Source organism: Cibotium barometz, chromosome 46 (genome assembly GCF_041138505.1).
Source record: "Cibotium barometz isolate CiBa-2024 chromosome 46, ASM4113850v1, whole genome shotgun sequence".
NCBI classification, from domain to species: Eukaryota; Viridiplantae; Streptophyta; class Polypodiopsida; order Cyatheales; family Cibotiaceae; genus Cibotium; species Cibotium barometz.
This window is the reverse complement of record NC_141091.1, coordinates 26183243-26201478: the sequence shown is the minus strand read 5'-3', so window position 1 is coordinate 26201478 and position 18236 is coordinate 26183243. Positions and strand designations below refer to the sequence as shown.

Here is an 18236-nt window from a genome sequence, read left to right as displayed (position 1 = left end):
ATGAACCAGGTTGAGGAGAGCTCTTCAAACGAGCAGAGAACTGATCTGGTGAAGAGAAAGAAGCCTCAATTTCAGTCACAAGGTTGAAATTTTGGAAATGGCTGAAGAAGAAATGCTATCGAGAAAATCGCCAGAGCGAGATTCTAAGAAGAAGATCCACGGATGCATAATGGTTGATACGTCAAAGCTATTGAAGTTCATGGAATTTTCTAAGAATCAGGTAATGTTACTAACTTCGCAAGAGCCAAAGGTTAGCCGGGATTCTCCTAAACTCTCAAGGTTAGCAACAAGAAGAAAGCAAAACAAAGCTTTGGCTAAAGCGGAACGAGAAGTGAAAAAGAGTTTTGGCAAGAAGAGAGGAGAATGATGAAGAGCCCAATCTACAGAAGGTACCTAGCCATTTCAAATCCTTTGATGTTGATGAGAGGAAGGAAGTTCACCTACAAGCATGATGGTCAAAAGGTGATTAAGCTGGATCGTGGTATGATGAACTTGTAGAGGTGAAAGAAGTGATGAATATTGTAGAGATAGGCGAGGTCCCCAAACCTATTTTCATTGCCGTGGACCTCACTCCGTAAGAAGAAGAAGCATTGATAAGTCTATTAAGAGAGTTTAAGGACTCCTTTGCTTAGAGTTATAAGGACATGAAGGGAGTGCCACCATAAGTGCTGTAAAATACCATCCCTATCATGGAAGGACAAGGCCGGTAAAGTAGAGTCCATACCAAATGAATCCAGAATATTCAACAATTGTAAAGGAGGAAATTGATAAACTCATTGTTGCTTTGGATTTCATTTATGAAACTGACACAGATTGGGTATACATCACCCATATGATTGGACGAAAACCCTCTTGGAAGAGGCAATGGAATCTCCCTCATATCCCATAGTTGGTGGGGTAGATAAGCATGTAGTGTGCCTCATCTTCCACTTGTCCTTGCATAGTTTGTATATCTAATCCTCCTGGTGAGGTATCGTCAGCTGTGCTATTCTCAACTCTAAGAGGACACTCTAAGATAGCCAATCACGATACGCATGGCATGTGACATACATATCTTAGAATCTCAATGAATCCATCCCAAGGAAGTGATTTAATGTAAACCTTGGATTTCATGCCAAACTCTAGGGAAGGAGACACCCATGTCCAATGTATGTGAAGCTCTAGTTGATCTAATCAGATAATCTAGTTGATGATCTCCTACCCATGAGAGGTCCAAGAATGGACAGTGTAGACTATAGTGAAAAGGGGGTGACAATCTATCTCTAGGCCATGTGCATCAAAACTTTCAACTACCTCGAAGTACAATGCTAATGACGGTGATGGGTTGATGTGTGGCCCTAAGATCCCCTTCCTCTTGTCTAATGCGACCCTCCTCCATCCCATGCATTGTATTGCCAACACTACCCTCCCCTCTTAAACGTCTTCTAGCTCCATCTTCGATCACATCAATGCCCACTTCTTAGATCACATTAGTGCCCGCCCCCTTGTTGTAAGTGCCACCTTGTAACATGGCCTCGTTTTGTCCTCTGAGAGAGAGAGAGAGAGAGAGAGAGAGAGAGAGAGAGAGAGAGAGAGAGAGAGAGAGAGAGAGAGAGAGAGAGAGAGAGAGAGAATAGAAGACATGCTCCTAGACATAGGGAGAGACTCTGTGTGTTTGTGTGAGAGAGAGAGAGTTAGAAAATAGAAGACATGCTCCTAGACATAGGGAGAGACTCTGTGTATGTGTGTGTAATTAAACTATTTCACTTTATGTAAAGTACACCGCAGCTTTCTTTCCTCTCTTGGCTTTTGTATTCTCATCGAATATGCCAACATTATTCCAAGTAACAGTTCTTCCAATATTACTCTTCAAATAAGACTCACTTCCATTTGCTGTCTCAAAACACGCAAAACCTTACAAAAAATGAGGATAAGCACGAACACTCAATACCTTAGAAAAACTAAGGTTGCTAACCTTGGTAACCTTAGAGAAACTAATGTTAGTAACCTTCCCTGCAGATATGCACCTAAAAAAAAATTAATTAATATGCAAAGAGTGAAATAAATATGCAAAGAGTGAAATATGCACCTACAAAACAATTTAATATTATCGAGGAAAACAATTTTAAAAAAAAAAACTTGTATGTGCTTGTCTTCAAACAAATTGATCTACCGCGACATTGCAAGAGCAAGCGGGGTCTTTATATGGAGGCGGGGAGGGTAGTTCAGCAGCATGTTTTCTCGTCATCACCACAGCAGCAGCAACCCGAAAATGCAGTGGAGCTGGTGCTGAAGCCCATCCCCAAGGCCTCCCCAGGCCACGTCATCGTCCGTATGCTCATCAGCGTGATCAACCCAATCGACATTACCTTCATAAAGGAGTCCAGGCTCTCTCCATTCAGAGACACAGGGGCCATCCCAGGTTCTGAGGGCTTTGGCACTGTGCACGAGGTACTTTCTGAACAGTGTCCATCCAGATGATGTGGGTAAGTGTTTGATGTCCATGCACAGCATGTGGACAAGTGTTTGATGTGTATGCATATGATGTGGATAAGTGTTTGATGTCCATGCACATGATGTAGATAAGTGTTTGATGTCCATTCATTTGATGTGATTTTACATGATGTAGTGTTAATTCCAGAGAACTATACAAGTTAGAAAGATGAATGTAGATTGTAGATTGCAGTACATCCCCACACAATGCATACCCCTGACCCAGTTAAGGAACTTGGGTCAGGTCTGGTCAAATTTGTCCTTTTTAAAATGGAAAGAGGCAATCAGTTACGTCCCAACTTTCACAGCACTCAAGTCGTATTGGAAATATTTAGGACAGCACCATGACAGATTGGAAATCAGAAAATTCAGTAATAGAAGACGTGAAGATGAAGATGCATCAGAAATATGTAGGACCATGGTAGATTGGAAATCAAAAAAATTAGAAATAGAAGACATGAAGATGAAGACGCACTAGCGGAGGTGTCAAAAGTGCGCAGCGGAAAGCGTGAGGCATAGGCACAGAGAGAAGGAAAACAAATCTGCATAATGATGAAGAAGCAATGATACAATCAGCCCTGTGCAAGGGGTGGTCCCCGTATGCGTGGGCATGATGAACTACTCCCCTAAGGGAGGACCCGGGCCTCGAAGCCCCTATCAGAGTGAGTACAAATGAGGAGGAGGCAAGCCTTAAATAGCCCCAAGATAAGCTGGCCAACTTGCTTCAGAAAAGTCTCACGACTAAACAAAAATAAACATGTGATAATGGGTGGCCAACCCTACAACCAAGGGCCTAAACATGAGGAAAAAATAAGGTGCTGCTCGGGATAAATCTGGGCACCACTGATACACAACTTGGGCACACTACCAGGAGATAAATAATGCTAACACCCCCTCTCAGATCTTGGGAGTGAAACGGGTCCAAGGAGCTGGAAAAGGAAACCTCCAAAGCAAGTCGAAAAGTCGATCTGCTCCCGCCTCTGCCACTTTCTCCAAGAAACTGCCCCCGATCCAGAAGGCCATTAAAATCCAAAGAATGAACCACCAAATGTCCATATCTCCAACCCAATCTATATCACACCTGTCACACAATGTGCTCCCTCTTCAGCCCAAGAAAGGATGTCGTCCGACTCTACCTCCAAGAAAAAAAATCTGCTCCTTAGAGAACACCGCCCAATTGTCTCCCTATTGGCACCCCCTCTAGACACCCTAGAGGCCCACAATGTCTACATCAGCCCCGGTACTCAAGCCTCCAACTCTGAGCTTGTTGAGCACCAATCTCCAAATACAAGGTTTCCGGATCTCCATGTATCCCTCGGTCCAAGAATGCCTCTCTGTCCTGCTAACACTCCAAGTGGAAGAAACATACCTCCAACACTGTAGCTGACAATCCTGCTGGCACCTGACCTTTAAAACTTGTATCCATAACTCGCCGTCGCGTGATGGGACTACTACTCACACACCCCTATGAGTCACCCAATCACATGGCAACACCCCCTGAGCTCTTTGGTGTTTTAACTATGGCACTGAGCTCAAGAAAGCTCTCCTGCCAAAACTTGACACCCCCAGCTGGCAAGCTCCCAACCAACTAGTCACGTGTCCATGTGGAACCAACCATCCACAACTCATCATCCCAAAGCACAATTTGATGTCAATCATCTGCTCCAAACTGGTGCTTCACTGGTACCTACCTGCACCCAATGAACCTGTACACCTGCCATGCATCCTGTACCCATCCTGCAACTGAGCAAGTACCTGTGAACCTCGATAATAGCTTTCGTCACCAAGTGACCTAGCCTGCCTTTGCATGAATGCCGATATCACCCTGTACACCAAGCTCCCAAATCAATGCTTATCCTAGGGATGAAGACTCCTGTGCCTGTACCCTGTAATCCAAAAGGCCATCTGCCTAGGGAATAGGAGTGGCTCATTGCCAAGTAACCACATCCCCCTCTCAAGGTGCACACCCTGAGAACCTAAAGGAAACACCTGTACACCAGCAAAACTATGCTGAACTGGCACAAACTCACAGACCCCCTCCTTTGTCGAGAAAGGACTAACTGTCTTCCACACACACCTCGAGGATGAGAATCCAAGTGTGCACCCATGAGTTTGAAAACTCTGACAAAGCAAAGATTGGCCGAGCATGGGCTCAAGGCCATGTGGGAAGGCACCATTCCTGAAAAAGAACACCTGCCTCCACTGCCTCCAAGAACGCAGATGAGACAATGCAAAAAATGCTGCTGTAAACAACCAGCAGCACGTGTACCAAGAAGAAGAAAGGGAAGAGGAAGACACAGCAACTTCAGCACCTCCTCTGGCTGCCCCAGATCTGCAGAAAACACAGCCAGGGTGTCTCCCCTGCTTGCTGCCCCATATCTGCAGAAAACGCAGCCAGGCTGTTTGCCCTGCTTGCTGCCCCATATCTACAGAAAACGCAGCCATGGTGTCTCCCCTGCTTGCTGCCCCATATCTGCAGAAAACACAGCCAGGCTGTCTGCCCTGCTTGCTGCCCCATATCTACAGAAAACGCAGCCATGGTGTCTCCCCTGCTTGCTGCCCCATATCTGCAGAAAACGCAGCCAGGGTGTCTCCCTTGCTTGCTGCCCCAACTCTGCAAAACGCAGCCAGTAGGAACTGCCATGTACCTCATTCAGCCGCCTAGACAAGGCCAAAACGCTCCCTCAACATGTGATAATGGGTGGCCAACCCTACAACCAAGGGCCTAAACATGAGGAAAAAATAAGGTGCTGCCCGGGATAAATCTGGGCACCCCTGATACACAACTTGGGCATACTACCAGGAGATGAATAATGCTAACAGGAGGCACACACAGCGTTGGGATTGACTCTCTTCTTGACGTTTTTAAGGTCAATTCAAAGGGACCAGCCCTGGACAGCAGCTATGTCTATTGGGGAGAATTGGGGTCAGGGTAATAGAGAAAACAGGCCATCATAAGTCCTATCAATAAAGCGATATCGGACATGAGGTGGTGAGACAATATTTATACACAGGGATGCAGGGATTTTTAGAACTTGGAAAGAGTTGGCCTGTGAGAGTGTTGAGCTGGGAATCAATGGAACAAGCTTAGGCAACTAAATGGATTAATTCCAGTCAGCCTCAAATTGTGGAGAAGGGGTGAAAAGTTTGAATAGGTTCTGGCCAAATTAGTCAGGGCCAGATACCCAAGATAGCAGCCCACAAAGGGCCATTTTTAACCCCCATTTTTACTACTAAAGGTTTCTGGCTTTCTGAATAAGTATGATCGTGTATTGTTGAGGGATGAGTTAAGCCTTCTCTGCCCATGCAACTTTTTAGCTTGTCTGTCAAACAATCTGATCCAGGTTGTGTTTTTTCAAGAGCGGTGCTTATTTGCTGTTTGGATTGGCGTGTTTCTCTCAGGTTGGTGAAGGTGTGACAGCCTTTCAAGTGGGTGAAAGAGTCGTGCCAGTCATATATTGGAATTACCTAGTCGGAAAAGGGCAAGGGGCCTGGCAAGATTTTATAGAAGTAGCAGAGACAGACTTGATTTTTCTTCCTGAGAGTATATCAAATGAAGCAGCAAGCCTTTTTGTAATCAGTCCGTGGACTGTTTATGGCCTACTATGCGATCTTGCAATCCCCAAAGGAGAGTATCTCTTGCAGACAGCTGGTGCTTCTGCCATTGGCAGGTGAAACTCTCCAAATGCTTTTTATGGATATGTTAAAGGTTATGGTTTATGAAAATTTGACAAGTATAGAAGTGGTCAAAATACAGTTTTGTGGAGAAAAGATTTGTACTTCCAAGTTAATAAAAAACTGGTCTTTCGCCCATGTTTAACTCCTCATTCTTTACCTTTCTTCTAAGTGTCTTTTTTTGTCTCTTGAGAACATGATTGTTGTAATTGTGTCATGTGCATCAGGGTTGTTAGTGCCACATGGACATGATTCTCCACATTACTGCCCAGGTTCAAAGGCAGCTTTAGGGGCAGTTTTGGAATATTTTTGGGCAGGTTTGAAAGCCCAATAGGCACCCCCAAGTATCCAAGTCATGCACCCCTTTTGAGCACAATATGAACACGATTAATGACCTTCAAGCTATTAATTTTAGGACAAAAAAGGGATGGCCGACCAGCCCTAGAAACCTATAAAAAGGTGGTTCATGGTCATCATTCAGATATTTGGTGTGAGGTCTGCAGAGTCTCACCCGAGAGCAGAAGAAATAAGAGTTGGATCAGGAGGAACAGTTTCAATGTGCAGATCTTAGCCAAGATCCTTGGGGCAGCAAGTAGCCTAATGTTCATGCATGCAGCTTAAGTTTAACATTAGCATGATAGGAGTCATGATTTGAGTCTATATCCAAGTTCAACATCGTACATATTTATGTTTTGCAATATGTACACAGCAGATAAGGTAAACTCGCTGGTCTATTTGTGTATTTGTGGCATTAAGTGATTAGGAATAATTAGCATCTAATCCATGTTTTAATTTGCATTAATCAAGGCGATTTGAAGGTATCCTCAGTAACCTCGTGAAGCTGGAAAACGTACTCACATTAATGATAAATGAAAGGTGAAGTGCAACACACAAAAGTGTGTTCACACGGGGAAAAAATCCTTGCCAGCACAAGGTGAAAACTGCTCGTCGTGAGTCGGAAGTGTTCACACCTTAACTTCCCGGAGGCCAAACGGCTAACAAAACCCCCTGGAGTGAAAGATGTGAACGTAGACAGTGTGTAGCAACCTACCGTGGTAGAGGCTGTAAGTTTAAAGCTTTGTGAAAAGCTTCAAACTTTTGTCTAGAAAGAGACTTGGCAAATCCATATGCCACATTGGCGTGTGTAGGCACGTAAGTCAAGTCAATCTCTCCATCATGGAGCCTCCCCATGACATAATGGTAATGTACCTTGATATGCTTTGTGTGAGTATGAAATACGGGATTCCGAGCAACTGCCAAAGCACTCTGACTGACTATCAGTGTAGATGGTGTCAGAGTGCGCAGCGGAAAGCGTGAGACATAGGCCCAGAGAAAAAGAAATGAATCATCATAATGATGAAGAAGCAATGATACAAACAACCCTGTGCAAGGGGTGGTCCCCGTAGGTGAGGGCATGATGAACAACTACTCCTGTAAGGGAGGACTCGGGCCTGGAAGCCCTTGTCAAGGTGAGTACAAATGAGAAGGAGGCAAGCCTTATATAGCCCCAAAATAAGCTGGCCGACTTGCTCCAGAAAAGACTCACGACTAGCTAAAATAAACATGTGAAAAATGGGTGGCCAACCCTACAACCAAGGGCCTGAACATGAGGAAAAAATATGGTGCTGCCCGGGATAAATCTGGGCACCCCTGATACATAACTTGGGCACACTACCAGGAGATGAATAATGCTAACACCCCTTGTTTGATCCTGGGAGAGAAACCGGTCCAAGGAGCTGGAAAAGGAAACCTTCAAAGCAAGTCGAGAAGTCAATCTGCTCCCGCCTCTGCCACTTACTCCAAGAAAGTGCTCCCAATCTAGAAGTCAAGCAAAATCCAAAAAATGAACCACCAGATGTCCATATCTCCAACCCAATCTGTGTCACACTTGTCCACACAATGTGCTCCCTCTTCAGCCCAAGAAAGGATGTCGTTTGACTCTACCTCCAAGAAAAAAAATATGCTTCCTTACAGAACATCGCCAAATTGTCTCCTAGACCTGCTGGCACTCCTTGTAGACATTCTAGAGGCCCCACAATGTCTACATCAGCCTTGGTACTCAAGCCTCCAACTCCGAGCTTGTTGAGCACCAATCTCCAGATACTAGGTTTTTGGATCTCCATGTATCCCTCGGTCCAAGAATGCCTCTCTATCTTGCTAACACTCCAAGTGGAAGAAACATAACTCTAGCACTGTAGCTGACAATCATGCCGGCACCTGACCTTTAACACCTGCATCCACAACTTGCCGTCGTGTGATGGGACTACTACTCACACCCCTCTATGAGTCACCCAGTCACATGGCAACACCCCTCTGAGCTCTTTGGTGTTAACTATGGCACTGACCTCAAGAAAGCTCTCTTGCCAAAACCTGACAACCCCAGCTGGCAAGCTCCTAACCAACCAGTCACGTGTCCATGTGGAACCAGTCATCCACAACTCATCATCCCAAAGCAGAATCTGATGTCAATCATGTGCTTCAAATTGCTGCTCGATTGGTACTTGTCTGTATCCAATGAACTTGTAGACTTGCCATGCATCCTGTTCCCATCCTGCAAACTGAGCATTTACCTGTGAACCTCGACAACAGCTCTCGTCACCAAATGACCTAGCCTGCCTCTGCATGAATGCGGATATCAACCTGTACACCAAGCTCCCAAATCAATGCTTATCCTAGGGATGAAAACTCCTGTGCCTGTACCATGTAATCCAGAAGGCCAACTGCCTAGGGAATAGGAGTGGCACACGTTGCCAAGTAACCACATTCCCCTCTCAAGGTGAACACCGTGAGAACCTGAAAGAAAACATATGTACACCAGCAAAACAAGGCTAAACTGGCACAAACTCATAGACCCCTCTTCCACCTAGAAAGGACTAATTGTCTTCCACAGACACCTCGAGGATCTGAATCCAAGTGTGCACCCATGAGTCTGAAAACTCTGACAAAGCAAAGATTGTCAGAATATGCAATGGAGATGAAGACAAGATCTGAAAAACTAGAGCAAGTGCACTGCAGAAAAACACAGCAATAGAGAGGGAGAGAGAGAAGTGTATAACTTGCTATATACACAAGAGAAAATCTTGAAAACTGAATACAAGATGTGTGGGGGCAAGGGGCCATTTTATATGACCCCTATCAGCCAGTTGGCCAGTAGCAAAGACAGCCGAGAGCAGCAAAAGACCCATGACCTGCTCCCACTTCCAGTCAGCTAGCATATCTCAGTTGGCCAGCACACAAGGAAGGTTGGGGAGCAACAGGGACAGTTGGCCATCATCTGGATCAGCCAATAGCCACAGGATAGCCTCCCACACCTGAAAAAAATAGGGAAAAATATGGAGAGTGGGGAAAAATGAGAAAACACCTAAATCGGGCGGGCACACCCACAACAGAGGCCTTGGTGTAAATATACAGACAGGAGATGACTGCTAACACCCTCTCAGCTCCTGGATGTGGAACCAACCCTAGTGAGCTGGAGTGCCGCTGGAGCATAGCTTGAGATAGAGACTTCGTGAAGAGGTCTGCCACACTGTCCTCCGTCGAACAGAACTCTAGCAAGATGTCATCAGCAACAGTCTTTTCACGAACAAAATGCCTTTGGATGACCTTGGGTTCCACCAGTGGAAACCCAAGGTTCCACCAGTGGAAACCCAATCCTGCCAAGTAACCTCTGCAACCTCACCACCTCGCAAGCAGCACCACAAGTAGTCCGGTACTCTGCCTCTGTCGATGACAAGGCAATAGTTGGCTGCCTCTTACTGCTCCATGAAACCGCTCCTGAGCCAAGGGAAAAACTGTAGCCTGATGTCAAGGTCCTTGTGTCTGGCTCTCCTCCCCAAACTGAGTCATTGCATCCGTGGAGTTTGACTCCATCCATCAATCCCCTTCCTGCAATAATAAGCAAATAAACAATTTGTGATCTAACCAAGAGAATCTATTAGATTGGTGAAAATATAATTTCTTTTTCCAAGGAAAAAGCTATTTATATTAGGATATCAGAGAAGTTACATAGAATAGAGAGCTTTAACCAGTAATTAGTTAGGATGAGAGAGATTGGTATCTCCGAAAATATAATTTCTGATGCTCTAATAAATAATTGAAGTAAATGCCTTTAGTTAAGGCTGTTTAATTCCTTAAAAGGGCTAGTAGCCTAGTAACATGAAAGTTGGTAATTAGCTAGGGCTAATAATAACTTAGTTGAATTGGCTAATATATTGAATCACAGAGGCTGGGTCGGTGATCTGATGCATAGACAATCCGTGCGTATTAAAGGTTGATTACTGTGTGATTAGATAGGTATTAAAAGTATGATTAATGGACGATAAGTTAATAAAAGTGGATGATTAGTGGCTATCTTCTCAATTGGGTGATCAAAATGCAAGAGGGAATTCTATAGCTTATGCTGGTATATTGAAGGCAGCAGTATAGATTTGAAGAGTGGTTACCACCAGATTCGTGTGGTACCCTAGGATGTCCATAAGACTGCATTCAGGACAGCTTTTGGATTGTATAAATTCTTGGTAATGCCTTTTGGCCTTACCAATGCCTCGGCAACGTTCAACCACATGATGGACAGGATATTTCGATCCCATCGTAAATTCACAGGTGTATTCTTTGATGACATCTTGGTTTTCTCCAAGAATGAGGAGGAGCATAAGACTCATTTGGCTACAGTGTTTGTGAAGAGTTGCAAAAGCATAAACTCTTCATAAATGCTAAGAAAAGTGAGTTCTTCCTCTCAGAGATACACTATTTGGGACACATCGTAACCAAAGAGGGTGTAAGAATGGATCCTCCTAAAATTGAAACCATTCGAAATTGGCCAGGGTTGCAAAATGTACATCAAGTACGTAGCTTTCTTGGATTATGTTCGTATTATAGGCGATTCATCAGGCATTTTGCCAAGATTGCCTCGCCATTGCGTGATCTTACAAAGAAGAAAGCCACCTTCAATTGGACTTCGAATGAGCAAGATGCCTTCTTGCAACTCAAAAATGCTATCATTTGTGGGCCCTTGTTGATTGTTCCCGATTTACAGAAGCCATTCATGGTGGAATGTGATGCATGTGGGAATTGTATAGGGGCTGTCCTAAATCAAGAAGGTCATGCAGTTGCTTATGAAAGCCGCCGATTGCATGATGCCGAGATCCATATGGACATTTATGAAAAAGAGCTCTTGGTTGTAATTCATGCCTTGAAAATATGGAAGCATTTGTTAGAAGTCATCTCCTGTCTATTTTTATACACCAGGGTCTGTGTTGTGGGTGTGTCCGCCCTTATGAGGTGTTTTATCATTTTTCCTCACTCCCCGCATTTTTCCCCTATTTTTTTCCATTTTTCTGTGGCTTGGGAGGCAGTCTTGAGTTGGCAAGAGGATCCAGTTGTTGGCCGACTGCATCAGCATGTGTGTGTTCCCATTCTGGAGCTGGCCGACTGCTGTTGTTGCAGGTCGTGGATGTCCAGTCGGCTGCCTCACAACTGGCCGACTGGCTGCATATGCTGGTCGTGGTGGAGATTCAGGACCAGTCGGCTGCCTGTAGCACAGGCCGACTGGTATATGGGGCCATATAAATAGGCCCCCAGCCCCCCATTCCATTTTGTATCATACCCGGGATTTTCTTGTGTATATAGAGCAGAGTCATCTCTGCTGCGTATTCTGACTGGTTTGTATGTTCCGTCACTTGGTTTTCATCTGTTGTCAGTGCATCAGGTTTGCAAGACTGTCGTACGGGTGGAGTTTGATGAGCATTTTGTTGCTCTCCGGGACAAAGCAACAGGCCAGGTGGTTTGGGAAGGCGGAGTGGAGAATGGAGTTTACAAGCTTTCAGCTCTCTCCCAGGTCCTCAGGTTTGTGATGAGCGGCAGTCTGGTAATGGCCACTTGAGTGTGGATACGCTGCAGGTACAGGCTTTCCGGGACCAGATGGTGGATAGCTTGCCAGTAGATGGCAGCAGTTGGCAAGAACTCTCCAGTACTGATGTTGGTAGTTCTTGTGTTCGTCAGTCAGAGGAAACTGAACAGGTAACTTATGCTCTGATGTCTCGTAGTATTCGAGACAAAGAACCTCCAGTAGATGCGGATGTTCCTTCCACGGGGACCTTTTTGAAAGCCAGGCAGGTTGCAGTTGATTACTTGAAGAAGGAGGTGCATACTCCAGGCTTTGTGGTTCCGGATTCAGAGGGGGTGGTTGACAGGTTTCAGAAGGCCTTGCGTGGTCTTCAGCAGGTTTCCAGGACTTGTTTTTGCACCGTAACAGGTGTTGATCCTTGTGAGCAGTGTGATGCCTCTTTGACTCAGCAGTAGAATGGTTCATTGATCTGGTTGATGGACACTAGATTGGACGGGAGCTTCCTGATGAGGTAGTTGAGCTCATGGTTGCGGATGACTCTTTGGGAGGCAGGATTGCGTTTCCTGTGGTTTCTGTGGCATGCGAAGGGTCATGGACTCTTGTACACAGGAGGGGGATTGATTGATGGAGTCCGACTCCATGGTTGGAGTGACTCAGTTTGGGGAGGAGACCTGGACACGAGGAGATCTACTTCAGGCCCAGAAGCAGTTTTACGGAGCAGTAAGAGGCAGTCATCTTTTGCCTTGTCGCGGACAGAGGCAGAGTACCGCGCTGCTTGTGATGCTTCTTGTGAGGTGGTGAGGATGCAGAGGTTGCATTGCAGGTTTGGGCTTCCACCGGAGGAACCCATGGTTATCCACAGGCACTTTGTTCGTGAACAGATCGTTGCTGATGACATCTTGCTAGAGTTCTGTTCGACGGAGGACAGTACGGTAGACCTCTTCACGAAGTCGCTATCTCAGGAGTTGCTCAGGCGGCACCCCAGCTCCCTGTGGTTGGTTTCCAAGCCAGGAGCTGAGAGGGGGTGTTAGAAGTCATCTCCTGTCTATTTTTATACACCAGGGCCTTTGTTGTGGGTGTGCCCGCCCTTATGAGGTGTTTTATCATTTTTCCTCACTCCCTGCATTTTTCCCCTATTTTTTCCCATTTTTCTGTGGCTTGGGAGGCAGTCCTGAGTTGGCAGGAGGATCCAGTTTGCTGGCCGACTGCATCAGCATGTGTGTGTTTCCATTCTGGAGCTGGCCGACTACTGTTGCAGGTCGTGGATGTCCAGTCGGCTGCCTCACAACTAACCGACTGGTTGCATATGCTGGTCGTGGAGATTCAGGACCAGTCGGCTGCCTGTAGCACAGGCCGACTGGTATATGGGGCCATATAAATAGGCCCCCAGCCCCCCATTCCATTTTGTATCATACCCGGGATTTTCTTGTGTATATAGAGTAGAGTTACACGCCTCTATCTCTCTCTCTCTTGTGCTGTGATTTTCTGCACTGCGTTTTGCTCTTGTGTTCCCAGATCTGGTCATCATCTCCGCTGCGTATTCTGACAGCATTATCTTCTTGGGACTAAATTTGTAGTCAAGACAGATCATTAAAGCTTGAGGTACTTTTTATCTCAAACTAAGCTCTTGGAGAAGCAAATGAGGATGGCAAACTTTCTTTCCATGTTTCATTTTCAGATTGTACACGCTCTGGAAAGAAGAATTTGGTGGTAGATGCTTTGTCTAGGAAGCCTTATATAGCTACAGTTTCAGTGGCCTCCCATGGAGACTTATCTGCCATGCGTGATTTGTATCATTCGGATGTTGATTTTTCCCATATATAGACTGATTTGATGGCAGGTCGTTCGCATGCCTCTTATGTGATCAAAGAGGGTTATCTTATGCTTGTGTGGTGAAGGACATGCATTGGATGAATGCCATACTCCACCTTATGTTGGTCATAGAGGTATTATGTCTACTACACGCATGATTGAGAGATATTTCTTTTGGCCTAACATGTGAAGGGATATTGAAGCATATGTACGAGCATGTATCACTTGCCAAAAGGTAAAATTTGACAGGCAAAAACCTCCAAGTTTGCTTCAGTCTTTGGCCATTCTCTCGCAGCCATGACTATGGACTTCATTATGGACTTACCTAGAACCCTGCAAGAGAAGGATGCTATATGGACCATTGTGGACAAGTTTAGCAAGCAAGCTCACATCTTGCCTGTCAAGAAAACCATAAAAGTCGATCATATGGTGAAGCTTTTTCTTGCTCACATATTCAAGCATCATGGTATGCTGAAGTCCATCATTGGGGATAGAGATCCCAGGACTACGAGCCTCTTTTAGAGAGCTCTATTTGATAACATGGGCACTAAGCTTGAGTTCTCATCTGCGTATCACCCCCAAACAGATGGTCAAAGTGAGGCTGCAAATTCTGCTGTGTTGGATTTGTTGAAGTGTTATGTGGCAGATCAAAAGAGTGCCTGGGAGAAGTATCTTCCACTTGTAGAGTTTGCCTACAATAACACAGTACATGCCTCCACAGGAAAGGCCTCGTTTGAGATTATTTATGGCAGAGTGGTCTTGCCACCCATCCTTCGTACAAAGGATGAGATTTTTGCAGCCGATGAGTATGTGCGTGACTTGGATGTAGCCTTAGCTCAGGTGCAGATAGCCATTGCAAGGTCATAAGACAAGTATAAGAGGGCTGCTGACAAGCATAGAAGGGACATGCAAGTCAAGGAAGGTGATTGGGTATTGTTGAAATTTGAGAAAGCTAGGCTTCAGAAGAGGCCAGGACGAGAGGGAACATATCCAAAACTTTCTACTCGATATTAGGGACCCTTCAAAGTGGTTGACAAGATCAATGAAGTGTTCTACAGGCTTGCTTTACCCAGTCATTGGAAGATTCACAATGCTTTTCATGTGAGTCTTTTGCGGAAGTATGTGGGGCCAGATCCAGAAGAGCCTGTCATCACTGAAGATCCGCCCGAGATTGATGAGCTTGAGGAGATCCTCCAGCTAGAGCAGATTGTATTTCACAAGGAGAGAAAGTTACCACATGGGAAGCTTTTCAGGAGATACCTTGTGAAATTTAAAAATTATTTGCCAATTGATGCAAAGTGGATAGATGAGGATTATTTTGTTGGCTACTCTCAGCTTTTGCAGGCATATCTTGAGGCTTTTCAGTTTGAGGACAACTGTTTAGAAGCCCGGGGGGATGGCACCATTTGGTCCATCGCCATGTCTGGAGCCACTCTTCTGGGATTGTTACTCCATAGAGCGGCAAGATTTGTGCCATGTTCACATGGGGCCATGCCAGTGTCCTATGTAAAAGGGCCAGTCTTTTGGTGTCACATGGATGGGAGCCAGATTCGTGCCCACCCATGTGTGACCAGTACTGCGCCACATGGATGGGAACTAGTTTTGTGCCACCCGTGTGTGACCTGCTTCGTGCTGTATGGATGGGAGCCTGTTGGTGCCACCCGTGTATGGCCAGGATGGCGTCTTACCTATGGGATTGCCACTCCATAGGAAGACCAAGACCTACATTCATATTTCTGTCGCGCCAGTTTTGTGCCCAACAAGAACTTTTTGTACAAGTTTCATGAAAGGGAGATTTTGTCCATTACATGTGCACATGCATTTATTACTGCATGCATAAACTTGTTTTTGCATGATTTGTTTGCGTGTTTTTGCGTGTTTTGCCGTGCCAGTACACTGGACGGGGACGCCCCTAGTGTACTGTGGGAGTGCTACTTGCTGACACATTGGTGTGGCGTGTGAACAAGTGGTAAGTATTACCATTTTGGCCCTTCTAAAGTGTAAAATTCATAAACATTAGTTAACTTTAACGTTTATAAGTAAATGTGTTCACACACATTAAAAAAAAAAGGGTTGGACATTTATTTTCTAATGGGGTGTCCATGAGCTAACCTTTGATTAAAAGTTTAATAATATTTAAAACAACTATTGCATGGGCAACTTCTCTTTCCCCACACGTGGAAGATATGGAGGGAAGTGGTTGATGAAAGGTAGGCAACTACAGGAGTTGATTTTTGGGGAGTTGGATTGCACCCGCCTGCTGTACCTGCCTGCAAACAGCACCCGACTGCTGTATCTATTGAACGTGTGCTATACCTGCCTTGTACACGCTTGCAATTGCTGTACACCTGCTGTACTTGCCTGCAAACAGTACCCGACTGTTGTACCTGCCCTGTACACACGTGTAGCTGCTGTACCTGCCTGTTGTACAGCACTCGACTGTTGTACCTGAATTGTACACGCCTGTTGCTATTGTACTTGTTGTACTCGACTTGCTGCTGTTGTACTAGGCCTATACTTGTTGTGCCAGGGCATGTACTTGATGTACCAAACCTATACCTACTGTACCAGTACCAAGTGGACCTGATTGCATGGTAAAAGGAATGCATCTCCATTGACTTCTGCTACAAGCTATACGAGGTGCCTTGTATTTCTTCTTTGTGAAAAACTAAAATTTTCTAAATTAAGTTCAAAGATTTCTTGAAGTTTTGTGCAGAGCAGGAACAAAGCATGTTTATGCTAACCATACTCAGGAAACTTTCCTAGTTTGGGTTGTTTTTCCCTGAGTGGTAGTGCTAACCGCGTCCTCAGAATTCTGAGAGCCAGTGAAGGTTACAAACACTAGGGAGTCCGGGAGCAAAGCTTATCTGGGAGAACCAGGCAATGTTCCCTACGCGGTGTACCCCTTTGCCTGTGCTAGTACGGGTGTGCTTGTTGGTGCACGGTCCCGGAAGACCAGTGAAAGGCAGGTGTGCACCTAGTGAAGGTGGGAGTGTGCCTGCGACTTGGGACTTCTTCGACTATCTAGACTTCATCGACAAGTATCCAATTGTTTGAGTTGTATTCACTCCATGTGAGGAGAAATCTGGCCTGTTGGCCCGTGACACTTGTACATATAAATACTCCAAGAAATACAAATGTTTTGAGGGGGGGGATCGGCCCTTTTCGGCCCCAGTGTTGGTGTCAAGTGTTCTTGGTCATTTACAGTTTTAATGTTGTTAATAATGTCCATTGTTGGAATTAGTTAAGTGATCTAAAAATGTGTATTTTGTCTTCTGATTTGTAGGCCTCCTGAAGGGAGCGGTTACAGAATGAGCCTGAAGCTCTGATACCAATGTCACATGCGGAAGCTTTGAGAGTCTTCTTTCAGCCCCGTAAAACACCTTTCCAGGAACATATAGATGCAAAAACGCAAGCAAGAGATAGAGAGAAGAGAGAGATAGGTGAGTTTCAGTATATTCTATATAGTACAAAAAGGTGTACAATCTGGCTAGCCATTGGCTGCCCTTGAAAAGGTGGAAAACACCTATCTAATCCCTAGTCTATGACTCAATCCCCTAAGGAACTGAATAGCTCTATGAATCTTGGGCTGAGCCCTTTTATAGGGCCAAGAACACCTCCATCTACTGGCTGATTGTCGGCCAGCATTTGTGGACATTGGCATCAACAATATCTCAGAACGAGCCTGAAGCTCTGATACCAATGTCACATGCGGAAGCTCTGAGAGTCTTCTTTCAGCCATAAACACCTTTTTAGGAACATATAGATGCAAAAACACAAGCAAGAGATAGAGAGAAGAGAGAGAGAGAGAGCTGAGTTTCAGTATATTCTATATAGTACAAAAAGGTGTACAATTTGGCTAGCCATTGGCTGCCCTTGAAAATGTGGAAAACACCTAATCCCTAGTCTATGACTCAATCCCCTAAGGAACTGAATAGCTCTATGAATCTTGGGCTGAGCCCTTTTATAGGGCCAAGAACACCTCCATCTGCTGGCCGACTGTCGGCCAGCATTTGTGGACATCGGCATCAACAATATCTCAGAGCGAGCCTGAAGCTCTGATACCAATGTCACATGCGGAAGCTTTGAGTCTTCTTTCAGCCATAAACACCTTTCCAGGAACATATAGATGCAAAAACGCAAGCAAGAGATAGAGAGAAGACAGAGAGAGCTGAGTTTCAGTATATTCTATATAGTACAAAAAGGTGTACAATCTGGCTAGCCATTGGCTGCCCTTGAAAAGGCGGAAAACACCTATCTCATACCTAGTCTATGACTCAATCCCCTAAGGAACTTAATAGCTCTATGAATCTTGGGTTGCCAGCATCAGCATCTGTGGACATTAATTCCACAAATGTAGCCGGCCAGCCCACTAGTCCCCTTAGAACCCTGTTGGCGAGATCCTGATCAAAGGGAATCCAATATGGTGTCC

General features: G+C 45.2%; 1 protein-coding gene across 4 annotated transcripts in view; it reads left to right on the top strand.

Annotated features, from left to right (window-relative positions):
- The first annotated feature begins 2133 nt into the window (after positions 1 to 2133).
- The window catches only part of LOC147612070 (uncharacterized), a 42696-nt gene continuing 26593 nt past the window's right edge, over positions 2134 to 18236 (top strand). For 2 of the 4 annotated variants that reach the window (XM_086783914.1, XM_086783915.1), the window contains exons 1-2: positions 2134 to 2430; positions 5875 to 6143. In XM_086783914.1, coding sequence (XP_086640040.1) covers positions 2185 to 2430; positions 5875 to 6143 — 515 coding nt within the window. In that variant the 5' untranslated portion in view covers positions 2134 to 2184. The remainder of the gene's footprint in view (positions 2431 to 5874; positions 6144 to 18236) is intronic. The other 2 variants (XM_086783916.1, XM_086783917.1) reach the window with 1 other exon arrangement.